The sequence below is a fragment of the Larus michahellis genome, chromosome 5 (assembly GCF_964199755.1).
Source record: "Larus michahellis chromosome 5, bLarMic1.1, whole genome shotgun sequence".
Classification (NCBI taxonomy): Eukaryota; Metazoa; Chordata; class Aves; order Charadriiformes; family Laridae; genus Larus; species Larus michahellis.
Genome location: NC_133900.1, coordinates 55,976,086 through 55,990,857, shown reverse-complemented (window position 1 = coordinate 55,990,857; position 14,772 = coordinate 55,976,086). Strand labels below are relative to the sequence as shown.

Here is a 14,772-nt window from a genome sequence, read left to right as displayed (position 1 = left end):
GGAAAAGAGCAATTTCCCACTTGCATACTCTTTCTTTACTCTAGCTCAAAGTTTAAATTTGGCCAAGGAAACAGAATAGACATTTTTATGGAGTTCATTCACCTGAGATGTTACTTTTATATGAAAGTGTATAGGAGAGCATACGATGGAGCACACCAATACCAAGGATCACTCTAGCAGCTGAATGTGGTATCAGTCTGAGGATTAGAGAGACCACACTTCCAAGGATAGACAGGCCGAAGACACAGCAAGCAGGAATGTTAGTATATGGACTGGGAAGTGGGACAGAAGAATTTGTTTCAGAAAACTAGTTAAACAGAGCACTTTAAAAAAAATAAATCAAGTAGTTCAGATTCAGAAATGCAGCCAATTTAAAAAAAAAAAAAAAGAAAAGAAAAGAGATCACCAGATGACTTTCTTCCCAAAAAGCTTTCTCATTAAAGAGGAGCAATTCTGGGATGAATGAACTTGAACTCTGGAGCTCCATGGATAGTAGCTACAATTTTAACAAGAAAAGAATTAAAGGTTGCAGCTCTCAGAACCTCTCGAATTACAGGACACCACTTGCAGAACACTGCAGTCAGGGAACAACAGAGCTGCCCAGGGGTTAGCTTATACGTACTGCACCAGCACAACAGGACAGAATAAGAACTAGAAATGGGATGGTGTGGGAGAAGCAGTGCATGGGTGGTCTTTAATAGGTTAAGTGTGTCAGAAGGGGATGTGCTAGCAATTACAGTACCTTATGTAACACAAAGTTATTCACTATTTCACATCATGTGTCTACCGAGTGTCATTTCATATAGTTATATTAGTCATTTAATGATTATAAAACTACAAATTCAAAAGAAAATGTGGATACACAAAATTACCCCAACCTGAACATGCAGTTCTAGCACATTATTTTGACAAGATGCACTGTCTTTTTTTCCAACTATTCTCAGAAAATACATTGCTTATATTAGCATACACTAGAATCGCATTTTCACATGATGAAAGTAAAAGCACATTAAGTTTGTTAAGCACCTGAATAAGCAATAAAATCCCATGTTAATTATGTCACTTCTCTTAAAAATTACTTTTATGTTTTTCTTTTAAAGTGTATTGAAGAAAGTCATTCTTATACTACTACAAAGCAGAAACATGTTTTCCAAGCCCATGAGGTCTGGGGCAAAGTAGTAAGTGCTAACAACTGTCCAACTAGCGGTTTTGTTACCTTATTCAAATAATTCATATTTTAAAATGTTATTGAAATGCTGCTATTGTACAGCAATACCTAAATCATCTCTATGCAGCATGTTTCCTACTTTTAACCCTGTCCTCTCTTCTACTCTTACCCCCATTCTTTTATGTTTCTTGAGTCACAATTTATTACAAGTCTTCTACTAACCTTCTGTGTATTCAACCTGCAACACAACCAAGATCATGATATCCTAACTGGAGTTTTTCAGTGCTTTGTTACGTAGCCTTGACTATAAAAACCCACAGACATGTTATTTGACTTGAAATACTGATTTGTATTGCAGAAGCTTTCCCCTACCCTCCAAAATCTTTGCATACTCTCTATGAAGAAAGATCATACACAGATTCCAGCCATTCAAGTTTTGTATAGAATTTCATTAATGTTGCCTGAAGCATTTTTAGCAGTCAAAGCAAGTTACCGTTTTAAAGACCACAAACAGGAATACCTTGTTGTCCTCTCTTACCTGATGATACTGAATAAGTCTCAGCAACATTGACACTACCACCTCCTTTTGTGTTTCCAACTCTTTTCCAGCATCAGCTTTATTTGCTCCTCTTAACACAAAGAGATCGTGAACAATAGGTTGCAGAGCTGGTATTGCTGCAATGAGATTTGTTTTAGCATGAGACAAGTCACTCTTGAGCAGTGTTTTCTTGTTCTAATCGTTCAGCTACTCAAAGTAGACTGTACTTTAGTTTAATAAAGATTTTACCCATCCCTAAAAAAACCCACCAAAACTGAAAAAAACCCAAACCAAAACAAAAAAAAAAAACCCAAACTTGTGATGCCTATCTTTTCACTTCTAGTAGAAAATGTGTATTATGGACACATTTGCCCATTCTCATAGAGCTAAAATTTATGTTTTTATTACGTATTTTTCAGCAGAATCATTGGAAAGTACGAGAGATGCTTCTACTTAAAAGCTGAAAGTGGAGGGAAAGTTAAGGGGACTAAAAATTAAAATCAAAGCCTTTAAAGTATTGCTATGATGTGAACTTATTACCTAATAAAATTTCAAATAAAAGCTTTGTTGCTGTTATGTACAGTGCAAAATATGGGGGTGTAGTGTTAGTAGGGTACAATAAAATTCCCGAAGGAATTAAGTGAGACTTATTTCATGTACTAAAAATTTAAAAGCTAGTGTCTTCCGGAACAATCAGTATGATTACAGTTTTCTATAGCTTAGTATTCAAGACTGGTTTTATTGCTGAACTATCACTAATATTAGTACTGGTTCCTTTTTTTGTTGTTTTTTAATTACCGTGTGTAACAGCTTTCCTCCCACTGGCCATGATACCATCACACAGCTGAATGATCTTGGGAATTCCGATTATCTGTTTGGAATGATACCGCTCATAAGACAGCAACACCAGGAAAAAAAAGATGTTAGGAATAATTGCTTCAGACTCCCTGAAAACAAAAAACCAAAAGTGTCAAGTTTGAATTGCACAACTCTGTTCACTACAAGAGAATCTTTTTACAGTAAGCTTTGGGTTTTTTTAAGACTGTGTTGTTCTGCTTTCATACAGTATTTCTGTAATTTGTGTGCCCTGTTCTTTACTTCATTTTTTTTTCCCCAAGGGATTTGTTTCAAGCTTTGATCACGACACAGTTACTAATATTATAACATACCATCTAATGCACATGATACACATTGGAGAATTTATGTAGGAGACCCACAGAGCAAAAAAAACCCACTCACGTCTTCATACAAACTCAAGCGTGAGAAACACTGGAAAAAGCTGACAACAAAAATTCCATTGCATTGCTTATGATCTATTAGGTACTATACAAAATGTACCAAGTGATCAGAATACAAACAGATTCACACTGAATCCACAACAGGAAGTAGCTCTCACTTCAGTAACTGAATCCTAGCAATGAAATGCTGATTCCTGAGAGCATAGCTGGAGGGGCTGAGGGGTGGTGGTGTGGTGGCGGTGTGTCCTAAAGGAATGATTCTACAATAGCAAATGGAGAAACAGCACAACACAGCTCAAGATATTTTTTTTTCCATGCTATTTCCCGATTTCCTCAGACACATGGAACCTAAATAGTCTAAAAGGGCTACCACTGGAGCCAGAGAATGTACAAGCACATTGCCCAGAAGGTAACTCTCCCTTTCTCATACGGCAGAAATAACCAGCAAAACTAATCAGTACATGCTTCACAATAAGACAGCTGTAAACCCACACTGTTCAAAGGATCTTTGCTAATTTCATACCTGAACTGTCCTACTTCAATGTATTCAAACTGCTTTAGCACAAATCCAATAAACACCTGAAGAGAGAATAAAGTGTACAACAGATACAAAGACATTACTTCCCATTTGAAATAATTTTGACAGTTATAAAAGGGTGTGTTTTGGAAGGAGAGAAAGGAAAGAGACACTGAAAATCATTTTTATGTATTAGTTCATTCTAATGTTATGAAGCACTCCCTCTACAGTTACAGAAAATCTTGAGAATCTTGTTGATGTTAGAGCTTATTATGGTTTGTATGAACTTATGCCACATTTTACCTAGTCTATATATTTTTAAGTATAATTTTCTCTCTCACTCCTGTAACACACACTATTTGAGGCATTACAGTCAAGAAGTTAAGCATCAACCAAAAATCTAGCTCTAAACCAAGATAAAAATCTAAAACATTCATGCACTGAAAAGATTTCTCTGCACATGAACTTACAGGAAAGTTACATATTACAACTCATACTACTTTATAAATCAAAAAAATACTGTAGTAAACAGAACACTGAAATGTTATGTTACAAATTTACTGCTTATATGGACAACAGAGTACTGTATTTGCTTCCCCCAACCATTAAAATCAAATAATGGTTGTCAACCATGACGCTCACTATCCCTCATATGGAAGTCCATACTCTCAAGATAGATAGAAAGTATTTCTATTTGTAAATAAAGTTTTACTCAACAACACTGATTGCATTGCCCACATCATCTTATTCCTGAATTTGATCTGATAAACAGTTCTGAAATAGTTGTTGCAGAGCTTAGAAAGTAATTTATATGCAATAGAAAAACAGAAATTTGAAGCTCTTTATGGTTGGGGGTGTGTGTGTGTGATTGAGTCTCACCTTCCTTTAAGTCTTTATTTGCATGTATAGTAAATTAATGGATTATTGCGAGCATTTTGCTGTAAATATTAAGCCTACTGGTGAGATCCCTGTATTAGAAATTTGCAAAAATGGTGAGGTACCAACCTGATCCGAATCCAGAAGACAGTAGTTAACTCGTAGCTGAACCAGTTGAGCAAGCAAGTCTAGAACTTGTCTCTGCAGCTGTACCGATGTTGTTGTAGTATATTGCTTCAATGCTTTTATGACAAGGGGTTCAAATAAACGAATGTGATTGTGAATAGCATTCTGTAATAGAGAGATTTTAAAGTAATCTAATATCTGAACAGGTCTCTGATTCAAAAATCAAATTACATTTTAAAAGGAGGAAAAAAAGTTTTAAATCTAAGGTACAGCTCTTTCAGGAGTACACAAACACAAGTACCTTATCAGCACGATGTTTTGCTGCACTGGTAATGTTAGTTTTCAGCTGTGTAGAAACTTTTTGCAGCACATCAAACCATCTGTTATAAGAAAAAACAAAAATACCCATACACATTACAAAAAATGGAGAGACACACACACTCTCCTTAGATGCATATTGTTTTATCAACGCCAACTTTTCTTTATCTACTTGACTGCTTCAAGAATCTTAGTAAAACAAAAGAGCAATAGAGACAACCTACAGTACACTTGGATCAGATCACACAGATTTGTGGACAACAAACATCTTGTAGAGAAAGAATTTCTGGTCTTTGCTTAGTTATCCTTCTGCCTTTCCTTTAAGGCTACTGACTATTTGCTATACCTAGCAAATTAATGAAATAGTTTTGAATACAAGCATCGAAAACTATTACATTTAAAAAAAAACAAACTAAAAAAGTGATATCCATTTTAATGATTTAGCTTTGATTTGGAAAACACGTTAATGATATTAATGTAGTGTTGCATTCAGGATCTCACTATCAAGACAAATTACTCTGTTTAAGTCTACAAGAAAAAAATAATAAACAATACTGTAACTTTAAGTTACTTAGCTCCCCTGTGATACCTGCATTTATGAAAAACAATAAAAAGATTCTAATTCTCGTTAACATTATATCATAAGGGAGGAAAGTTACCCTGAAGCATCGTGTTCCTGCTCAGCCTGGACCATGTTCCTTAGACTAGCATCAGCAAGGGCCTGTGTAAAGTGTGTGTATGGTGCCATGAAGCAATAATGATAGAGACCAGGTCTCAAACTGGAAGAACCTAAACGTTGAGCTTTGCCTTGAGCCTTGTTGGGGTTTGAAGACAAGCCATCGTACTGAGAAGCCAGATTTGTCCCAAACAATGTTTTCAATAACTAGAGAAGAAAATTGGAAGGAAAAAAAAAAAGTTAAAGTTTCAGGAAAAAAATCTTGAGTCCTCATCCTCCTAAAGGACTGAACAGGAAAGGTCAAAGTGCAAACTGTGGATCATGTAGTCAAATACAAGAAAACAGAAAAAACTGGAAAAAAGAAACAAACTAGACCTCACCCCAAAAAAATGGTTGTTTTTGCAACTGAAGCTATTTTCATTTGACAACTCAAACAGTCTACTAAAGCTCGCCTCCCACCAAAATTAAACTTTGATGTCTTGAAGCCAAACGTTTAACTGGAAACCTGCAAGAAATCCATCAGTAACACAGTTCTTTGCTTTCCAGGTTTTTGATGTAGTTAAATGGCTACAGAACACATTTGGGAAGGTAGGAAAAAAATTTGTTTTCTGAGCATTAGCTAAAATAGTTCTTTGAATTGAAAGCAGTTCAAGAAGAAACCGTACCATTCAGATGGTATCAAGTTTCAGAACAAGTCATGAAAATTACAGAAAACATGCTCTGCTTTCTCCACCTGGGCTACAGTTTCCTCACACCGCTTCTCTTAAAAGAATGGCCAGTCTTAGTATCCAACTGATAACCACAGGATATCAGGAACAACCTTCCCAACCTTCCCGTAACATACAAAAATTTATCTCCTTACCTGCTGTACACAAACTGTTGCCATTGTTGGTTCTCTGCTGAAACATGATTTTAGGTATCCCAAAATTTCTTCTACACACTAGAAAAACAGAAAATCAAGTGCACCTAATTGCATTCACCTTCATTATATAGAGCATTACTATGAAAACTGGACAATAACACGTCGTAGAAGTATGTAAAGAAATAAAACTGCAAGATCTGCCTCCTAGTCTTAAAATACCACAATGCCTAACACATAGTTAAGGAGAAAAAAGACACAGGAGAAGGAGAGCAGTAAGCCTTCTAACATTTTAACACAAGTATATTTAAACATATTAATATAGTAAAAATGACTGAATGCAAACCATTTTGACAGAAAGAAAAATCTCCACATGAAAATTAAACAGTAAAAAAATTACTCCAGTTTTCAACAGCAGCAATTTAACCTGGAAACTCTGCTCTGGCACTTTACCCAACATTGTGGCAGCAGAACGCTTCTAAGACTACTGTCTGTCTCAACAGTACCAACTTTAAAATGAACGATATGTGCTTTTTCCCACTAAGAACTACAGATATTGGACAACTTTACTACAAAAGAAAAAACACACAAATCTTATACCTTTCCAATGTCTTGAAGTGTAGCAAATTCCAAGATTTGAGACAGAACATCTAAGGCAGATCGTAAGAAACTTCCAAACTTTTCATTGCTGTTCTGGAGATCCAAAGTAACCTGGTCCCAAAAAGTAAAACCACAGTTTTTCTTAACAAGTACTTGACAAGGAGATAAAAATTACAGAAAGAATTGGGTACTGACACAAAACGATCTTTTGCCTAAAATTTCAGCATAGTTCAATCAGCACCACTGACAGCTTAGACTCCCTTATGAATTGCTGGAAAGGTAGGACTTCATTTTGACTAAGAAAGGGAATTTCTAGCTTGAGGAAGTTACAGCATCCAGGAAGGCCTAGGTTGTTCAAAAGTAATGGATAAGGGATAACGTGTTTCTCAGAAACACGATAGATGTAATAAGAATACAACCACTGAAGCATACAAATCAGACAACCAAGCCCCTAGGGAATGCATCTTCTATTACCTGAACCAATGAGGAAAAAGCTTACCCATCCTGGAATAAACTGCAGAGAGAACAGGTATTGGGATCCCTTCGGCATTGCCAAGCCAGTGAAGGGTCATTTGGTACCAACATTAGTGACAGCAGAGAAACAAGCAACAGTGTGACAAAACCTATCAGGGCTTTTTGTTTGCTTGTTTTTTGTTTTTATTGGTAGTGATTATTTTTTTTTAGTGGATAAACTGTTTACACAGGCAAACAAGTGAGTCTCGATACAAGCAGAGCCATGCTTAAAAGAAACACAAAGTTGGTTACCCCACCACATTCTAATTCAACCAAACGATATCATGCAGTACCTTATAATTAGCATGGGTTGCTTTCAAGACATCATATAACTTCAGATATGACGGAAGATGGTAAAAGCTTCCTACTGAAGATGATTTACTTGTTGGAGCAGGCCCAGTGGAATCAGTTTGCCTAGTAGCTTAAAAATATATCATAGATTAGAACAACATAATTCGTCTAGGGTGCTCACGACATGTATACTCAACATAATTTCCCATATCTTAATTATAAGACAGCATGATTTTTTCAATCTGCATGCGTATTTTAAACTGCAAAAACACACGCTGTATAACTAGAAAATGAACTAGCATACTAAGAAACTAGCCCTCTGAGATAAGAGAAATTAACCTCAAGGACTTCTTATTGAAGTGCAAGTACAATTTACAAAACAGTATTAACACCCATTTCCTTCATTCATTACTAAGAAAAAAAGAAGTTTTCAAGATTCAGAATCTTGTTTCCAAGAGCAATGTAAGCCACTCCTACCAAAAGTTGGAAAGCAACTTTCAAACTTCTTTTAAGTAAAATACATGCAAAAATTACTTCTTAATTGTAGCCAATAGCTGAGTACATTCAGAAAAACAGTGACGAAAAGAATTCAGAAGCACCTTGCTTCTGAAAAGTACAATTAATTTTCATAAAAAACAAAACAGTAAAGAAGCGCCCACCCACAGCTGCCTTTCCTGCAATGCAGCGCTGAAAAGAACTGACAGTAGGTCTGCCAGCTGTTTGAATTAAAACTTCAAAAACCAACTACTCAGATTTATTTCTTCTCTGTGTGCCATAACCATACTTAGGTGGGGATGGTAGGTGGGAGAGTTAATAGGAGTAAGTGTGCTTACCTGGACTCGTTTCACCACCCTTTTTAGGGCTCATTGGCACAGATGCCTGTTCGATAGATTCCCTCTCTTTCCCCTTCCTCCGAATTGGACTAAGAGAAGGTGGGTTTGTGAGAGAAGGTAACGCTGCCTGGAATTAAAAGAAGCTTTATTAATTTGTATGCACAAGTATCTTTTCTTTTACACAAATACAAGCATATTCACCTTTTGTTTAAATTCCCCTTTATTTGACCTGTCAGTTAAATTTAAATGTCTTAACTCTCAGGTTTAGGACATGAATTTCCCGAGTGAAACGGAAGAAGCTTAATATATTCCCTACTTTCTTCTCGACTTCAGCATAAGCCAATGACATGGAATTAGTGCTCAAACTAAAATTTGTTTTGATTCTAGTCAAAGGAGTGTCAAAAAATATTTTCACTATTTTAAAACAAGAAGAAATCACTAATCCTAATAACATTGCCTTAACAGTCACTAAAAAACACTAAATGTAGTTGTCTCAAAATAAAACCCCAAACCCCAAAGTACCTCACACAAGTTGCTTCAGAAGTCAAAATATTCTGGATATTCAAAAGATAGAAGAGTTATTTTTAAGCACCAAAAGGAGCTCAGTGCATCACAGCCAGCCAACCAACACAAAAGTCAACAGATGTTTGCCAGAACATGCAAGCCAATACTCCATTTACTGTATTCACTCACCACTGAATTAATGTTTCAAGTGGAGTCATCAGGAGTAAAAGGTTCAAAATTTAAGGTAATATTACAAACGCTGCAGAACTAAACAAAAGCCTGTTATATGGAATAATACATGTGGTTTTTTCATGTTACTTGCATTCCTACACATAGTAGAGTCATAGTATCAAAGTATAAGATATTTACCTGTATCAACTCTGATATATGGACCCTTGAAGAGGTCTGCATCACAACAGTATTTAAGTCACACAATTTTATACATACCTTTACTGCTGGGCCAGGAGCAACATCATCCATTACATGTGCACAAATATTAATGACCTTCAGCAGATGAGAAAAGAGCTGTTCTACTAAAGTAACAAGAGTTCGATCTGCCAGAGCCGGCCAGGGTTCCTCCTGCTTTGCGGCACCTTGATTTGAATCTTCTTCAGCACTCCAGGGATTCTTTAAGCACTTGGGAGCACTTGCTGCAATAGGAATCACATTATTTAAAGAAAAAGAAGATAAAAACTTGGAAATAAGTATCGGAAAATTTTAGAAGCATATAATTTCTATGAGCAGAAATTCAAATAGGGAAAAGTGAGCCTATATTTTCAAAACGAGCATTAATGTTAATTCTTTGTACCCAGCCTGTAGTAGGCACACTGCACATTTCCTTTGGGAACTGGAGGAAATTCACAACTTGGAAGCAGTATCTTTTAAAACTTTTCAAAATCTTCTCCTGAGTGCAAGAAGTTCCTTTATTTCTTCTGCTCAATCTTGCAAGTATTTTGTTTCATGCAATCAGAATAGGGTGAGATACAAGCCTTCTGATGCTATTGGTAACAGGACAATCCTACTTTTCTTGCTCTGCCCTACCTGCAAGCAAGTTTCCAGTCAAAATCAAAGCATCCTGATGCGCAGAGAGGTCCAGTGGGAACCATGCTGATGAAAGGAGAGACAGGACCATGCCGGCCATTCCAATGGTGCAGCCTTTCTGAGCTTCATCTGAAGGACTTGGCTGGGAAACACTAGAAGTTTAATTTTGGAATGTCATTACTTTTTTTACCCCCTTTTGGTAAGTTTACAGTCTTCAGAAATCTAACAGTTAAGCAGACTGCTAATCTAAAAAAAAGTAGCGCTACAGAAATACACGTTTAACACTCAAGTAGGACTTTAAACATTTGCAGCTGAGACCTGGCAATACTTTGTATTCTTGAACAGCTGTTACTTTTTTTTTTTTTAAATGGCAAATATCAAAGCTGCTAGTGACATCTACTGATACACTGAAGAATTCTGTATTTAATTGATAGTTCAGGATGATACTGGTTATCTCTAGTGAAAAGTCTTGTGCACATATGCAAGGTAGGGGTGGGAGACATAAGCTGTGTTATTGCAATAGAGTCTCAGGATACGAGAAGAGTAAAATAAAAGTAGAGAAACAACGACAGCAATGAAGAAAATCAACACAAATGATGTTAAACCTATTTAAAAACCAAACAGCTCTACATGTGCACATCTTCAGTAGCTAGTTTTACAGCTCACATGGCACAGCACATTGATAATCTGAGGCAAGATCAAAGATTTAGAGTTGCCAACCAGTAATTTGGGGTTATCATATAGTACTTACAAAACACTTAAGCATTATAGATACCGCATTTCTTGTTCCCATTCAGTGTGCCAAATGAGAGCAATTTAAATGCACCTGACACTTCTATAGTTATAAAAGCGATTATAAACCAGCTTCCTTTACCTGCTGTTTTTCAACATAAACATGAGACCAAGGTGAAAAAGATGATGTTCTTATATACGCTGTGGTTCCAGAGATGACAAAGTACTGACACTTAACACTGTGACAATCTGATCTTACACTCTTCTGTATAAAGTTCTTAAATAAGTGCTAAGATAAGCTTAGCAGTATATATCTAAACCAGGACTTCTGATACCTAAGTAAGTGTAATTCTGTTTCACAAACACGACTTCCAGAATCTTGAATAACAGATGAGGGGACATACCCACAGTGCCACCCCATGCTCCAGGTGCAGACTGGAAATGTTGTGGAGAGAAGACACAAAGCTTCACAGCAGCCAAACTGAAAACGTTAACACCAATAACTGCATCAGTTTCATTACTGGAAGAGTTAGCAACAACAACAAAGTATCTTAAGAGTTAGAATTAAATATATTACTATTACCATTGACACAGTACCAAAGCTGTAAATACCAATATAGCCAGGAAATAATTAAAAACAAAAAAAGCAAGCAAAAAAAGAGAACAGAAGAAGTCAGCCACTATAGTAACTAAGAAAACTCACCGTAAGTGCTCTTGTAGTGGATATTGTCAATGCATGGGAAATTGCTGCAATAACCCTTGAGAGATTGTTTTCCATAGTGACATCTGTTGGACTTTGCAGCATGTTGTAACCTCTGTATGTTCTGAAATAAAAACATTTATTCCACTAAAACATGTATTTAAAAAAAGAAACACCTCAAAAAATTATTATGGCTTAAATTACTATTACATATTTATAGGCTGCTGATTAAATACAAAATTGGAGAATACTCTAAATACCACCTTTTTATATTTTAGTATTTTTGCTTCTGTACTAGCAAAAGCAATTTAGTTTATAAATAAAATTTCTTTGTTAGCAAACAGAAACAGTAGATCAACTCTCAATACCTAACAAGGTGCTTTAGAAATCACCACCTACTTAGCATTAGTCTTTGCTTTTGCTCAAATCCATCTAACATTTTTGCATGTTCACAGACTTTGGATTATTGCTGTAGAAAAATAACTATTTTGTATTTGAAATAACAATGTCCACAAAGTTCTATTGTTTCCATACTACAGTATATAAATCTTGACTGACACAATGAAGTTTGCGTATGGAAACATGGTACATAATTAGAAACTTGTATGACAAATTGACAGAGGCAAAGAGGCCCAATAAACATATACAACTCATACTGTCTGTAAGACAAGATACGTAAACAGAAGAGTTTAGGGAAGTATAGTTGGCAGCAAAAATACAGCAACAAGTTCACACTATCAAAAGAAGGCGGCAGTACAGGCTTCTGCAACCACCATCATTAGTGGTGAAGAGTTAGAATCCTGATCAACAAGAATGTATACACATGATTAACTTGCAAAGCTGTGCACGCTTGTGCAATTTAATGGACAAATAGGGTAACCTCACAACGAAGAGAAGATAAAGTTTATCACAGAACAATGACCCCCTACAATCAACGTGTGAGCACATCACTAGTAATTCACACACCAGTTTGTCTTTTAAACACGAGACTGTTACTGTGGAGCCTAAAACTACCACAGATGTTCCTACAGACCGGAAAAAAGAATTCCTACGCGCATGGATTTGCAGGATTTACATACGATTCTAGGCATTATGAATTGAAATTTGGGTCCACGTTCTTTTTAAAGCAAGACAAGTCACATAACATACCTGGTGATAGTGCTCACCGCAAAGTGAGATGGAGGCTGTGTTTCATGCATTAGTAGTTTCAGGTAGACACTGCTTTGGTCTCTTGCTACTGCCACAACTGGATCAGCCTGTCCTTGATCACAGTTATAAAACAGCTTTGGAACAAGCCTTAATGGTAATTATCAAAAAGAAAGAGTATTATTTGGAAACTATTTAATACACAATATAAAGTATATTTAAAATACATTTAATATACAATTCAGAAAGCTGCATATACTAATTAAACATGAAATTGTAAATAAAAACTGTTACTAAAACTCGTATTGTTAAGCTGAATTCATCTTTATAAAACTGCTTTTCATTATAATCAAGGAGCTTAAATCAGGACAAAGGAACTGCTCTATACACATGGTAGTGTAAAAAAAAAAAATGTTTTTTTCATATAGATACCTACCTATACACACTACAATGACCACTTTGCTAGAGAATATTTCTCCCTCCACAGATATTTTCCGCATGGCTATCTACATCAACTGAAAACTAATTTCTACCTAAAAAGGACAACCTTTCACCATCTGATTTCTATGCAGCAAAACTTAAACGTACAATAAGATCCAGTCTTCTTGACCAACAACATTTTCAACTTAAACAACAGTGAAAAACTGCAGTACATATTTTTTATAAGTTCACTGACAGTACTTCCAATGAATGCCCATACTGGATGTTTCAAGGGGCTTCTACAAACTTGCAGAAGATTTCTTGGGCAGTTAAGTCTTTTCCAACCATAATACACAGGCTGTGACTAAATCAACACGAAGATAAACTCCAACTTCTTACCCCTCAGTTAACAAAATAACTCCATTTCAAAATCAAGTCCCTGAATAAAAGCAACAAATACTAACTGTGATGCAACAGATAAAGATTTCTCTGCTGAGCTGTTTCTGCAATACAAATGCATTTAAGTGGCAAATTTTTTAAGGGTGCATTATCTGTTATTTGTTATTAGGAATAGACAGCAATTAATAGTCTGAAAGACTAGGAGAGAGACTCCTCTGACAGCAAAATATTCCAATAATTCAGTATTAGATGCTCACAGCTTTTTTAAACATAAAACATAAATCCTTGAATTCCAATAAGTAAAATACCAACTAATCCTTAACTGTTTGCTGTGTCTATCTGGAAAGCAATTGTAACTGTAGTAGTTTACAGCAAACAGCTGCTTTTTAGATAAGGTTAGCTACATTACTATAACCAGCAAGCATGAAAGTTTTAAGATACACTACTTATAACCGTGTGGAAACTACAATGTTTGAGAGTTAGGACAACTCAGTACAACTGCAACATTTTAAGTCCATCTACTACTGTCAGAATACTGAACAAATCACTTCAGCATGCAGAAAACTAACTTGAGGAAGTTGAAACTGAAAGTGACCATCAGAATTTAATACAGTTAAGTATAAATGTAATGCTAATAAAGAGCAAAGCACAATTGCTTGATGATTCAGAATGATGCATGCAGGTACCACAAAGCTGCATTTGTCTCCCATCCCTCATTTAAACAAAAATACAAAAAAAACACTAAGGGATTATTTTAATTATAGGTACACATTAACACATCAATACCTAAACTCCTTTTTTTTTTTTCGGAAAATAAAAAAACCACATATATACCTCACTAATGAAGCTGCAGCTACATGTCTTACTCTTGGATCCTCATCTCCAAGCAGGCATATTACAACATCATTAAGCACTCTCTCCTGAAGTTTTAGTAGCTAGAAAATAAGTTATCACGGTAAAGTTCATTGAACATTTTCATCATTTGACCAGATTGTTAAAAGATGGTTAACAAGTGAGATTTCATCTGTCATACTAGTCTGTAAGACAATCTTTTCCTCAACATTGCCAAATACGCTATTTAAACACATGCCAAAATTTTTTTAAAGTCAAAAAAGAACAACAAGAACTACACACAGCCCCCAGAGAACACTAAGACACTTGAATCTCAGAAGTGAAGTATCTTGCCAATTATAACAAGTCTCAGAACATGAGCCTACTTACACAAAACATGCTTACAACAATGACCAGTGTTGACAGAACTTAAACATGAAGCTCCA

The 14,772-nt window shown here is 35.7% G+C and overlaps 1 protein-coding gene across 3 annotated transcripts in view; it reads right to left on the bottom strand.

The window, feature by feature from the left end:
- Positions 1–14,772, bottom strand: part of HTT (huntingtin) — an 84,907-nt gene that overhangs the window by 38,840 nt on the left and 31,295 nt on the right. For 2 of the 3 annotated variants that reach the window (XM_074587457.1, XM_074587459.1), the window contains 16 exons: positions 14,330–14,430; positions 12,680–12,826; positions 11,534–11,654; positions 11,235–11,311; positions 10,099–10,250; positions 9,505–9,707; positions 8,554–8,680; positions 7,723–7,850; positions 6,917–7,027; positions 6,320–6,397; positions 5,441–5,664; positions 4,765–4,843; positions 4,467–4,628; positions 3,468–3,523; positions 2,505–2,653; positions 1,707–1,843 (listed from right to left, as the gene is read on the bottom strand). In XM_074587457.1, the coding sequence (XP_074443558.1) occupies positions 1,707–1,843; positions 2,505–2,653; positions 3,468–3,523; positions 4,467–4,628; positions 4,765–4,843; positions 5,441–5,664; positions 6,320–6,397; positions 6,917–7,027; positions 7,723–7,850; positions 8,554–8,680; positions 9,505–9,707; positions 10,099–10,250; positions 11,235–11,311; positions 11,534–11,654; positions 12,680–12,826; positions 14,330–14,430 (2,052 nt within the window). The remainder of the gene's footprint in view (positions 1–1,706; positions 1,844–2,504; positions 2,654–3,467; positions 3,524–4,466; positions 4,629–4,764; positions 4,844–5,440; positions 5,665–6,319; positions 6,398–6,916; positions 7,028–7,722; positions 7,851–8,553; positions 8,681–9,504; positions 9,708–10,098; positions 10,251–11,234; positions 11,312–11,533; positions 11,655–12,679; positions 12,827–14,329; positions 14,431–14,772) is intronic. The other variant, XM_074587458.1, reaches the window with a different exon arrangement.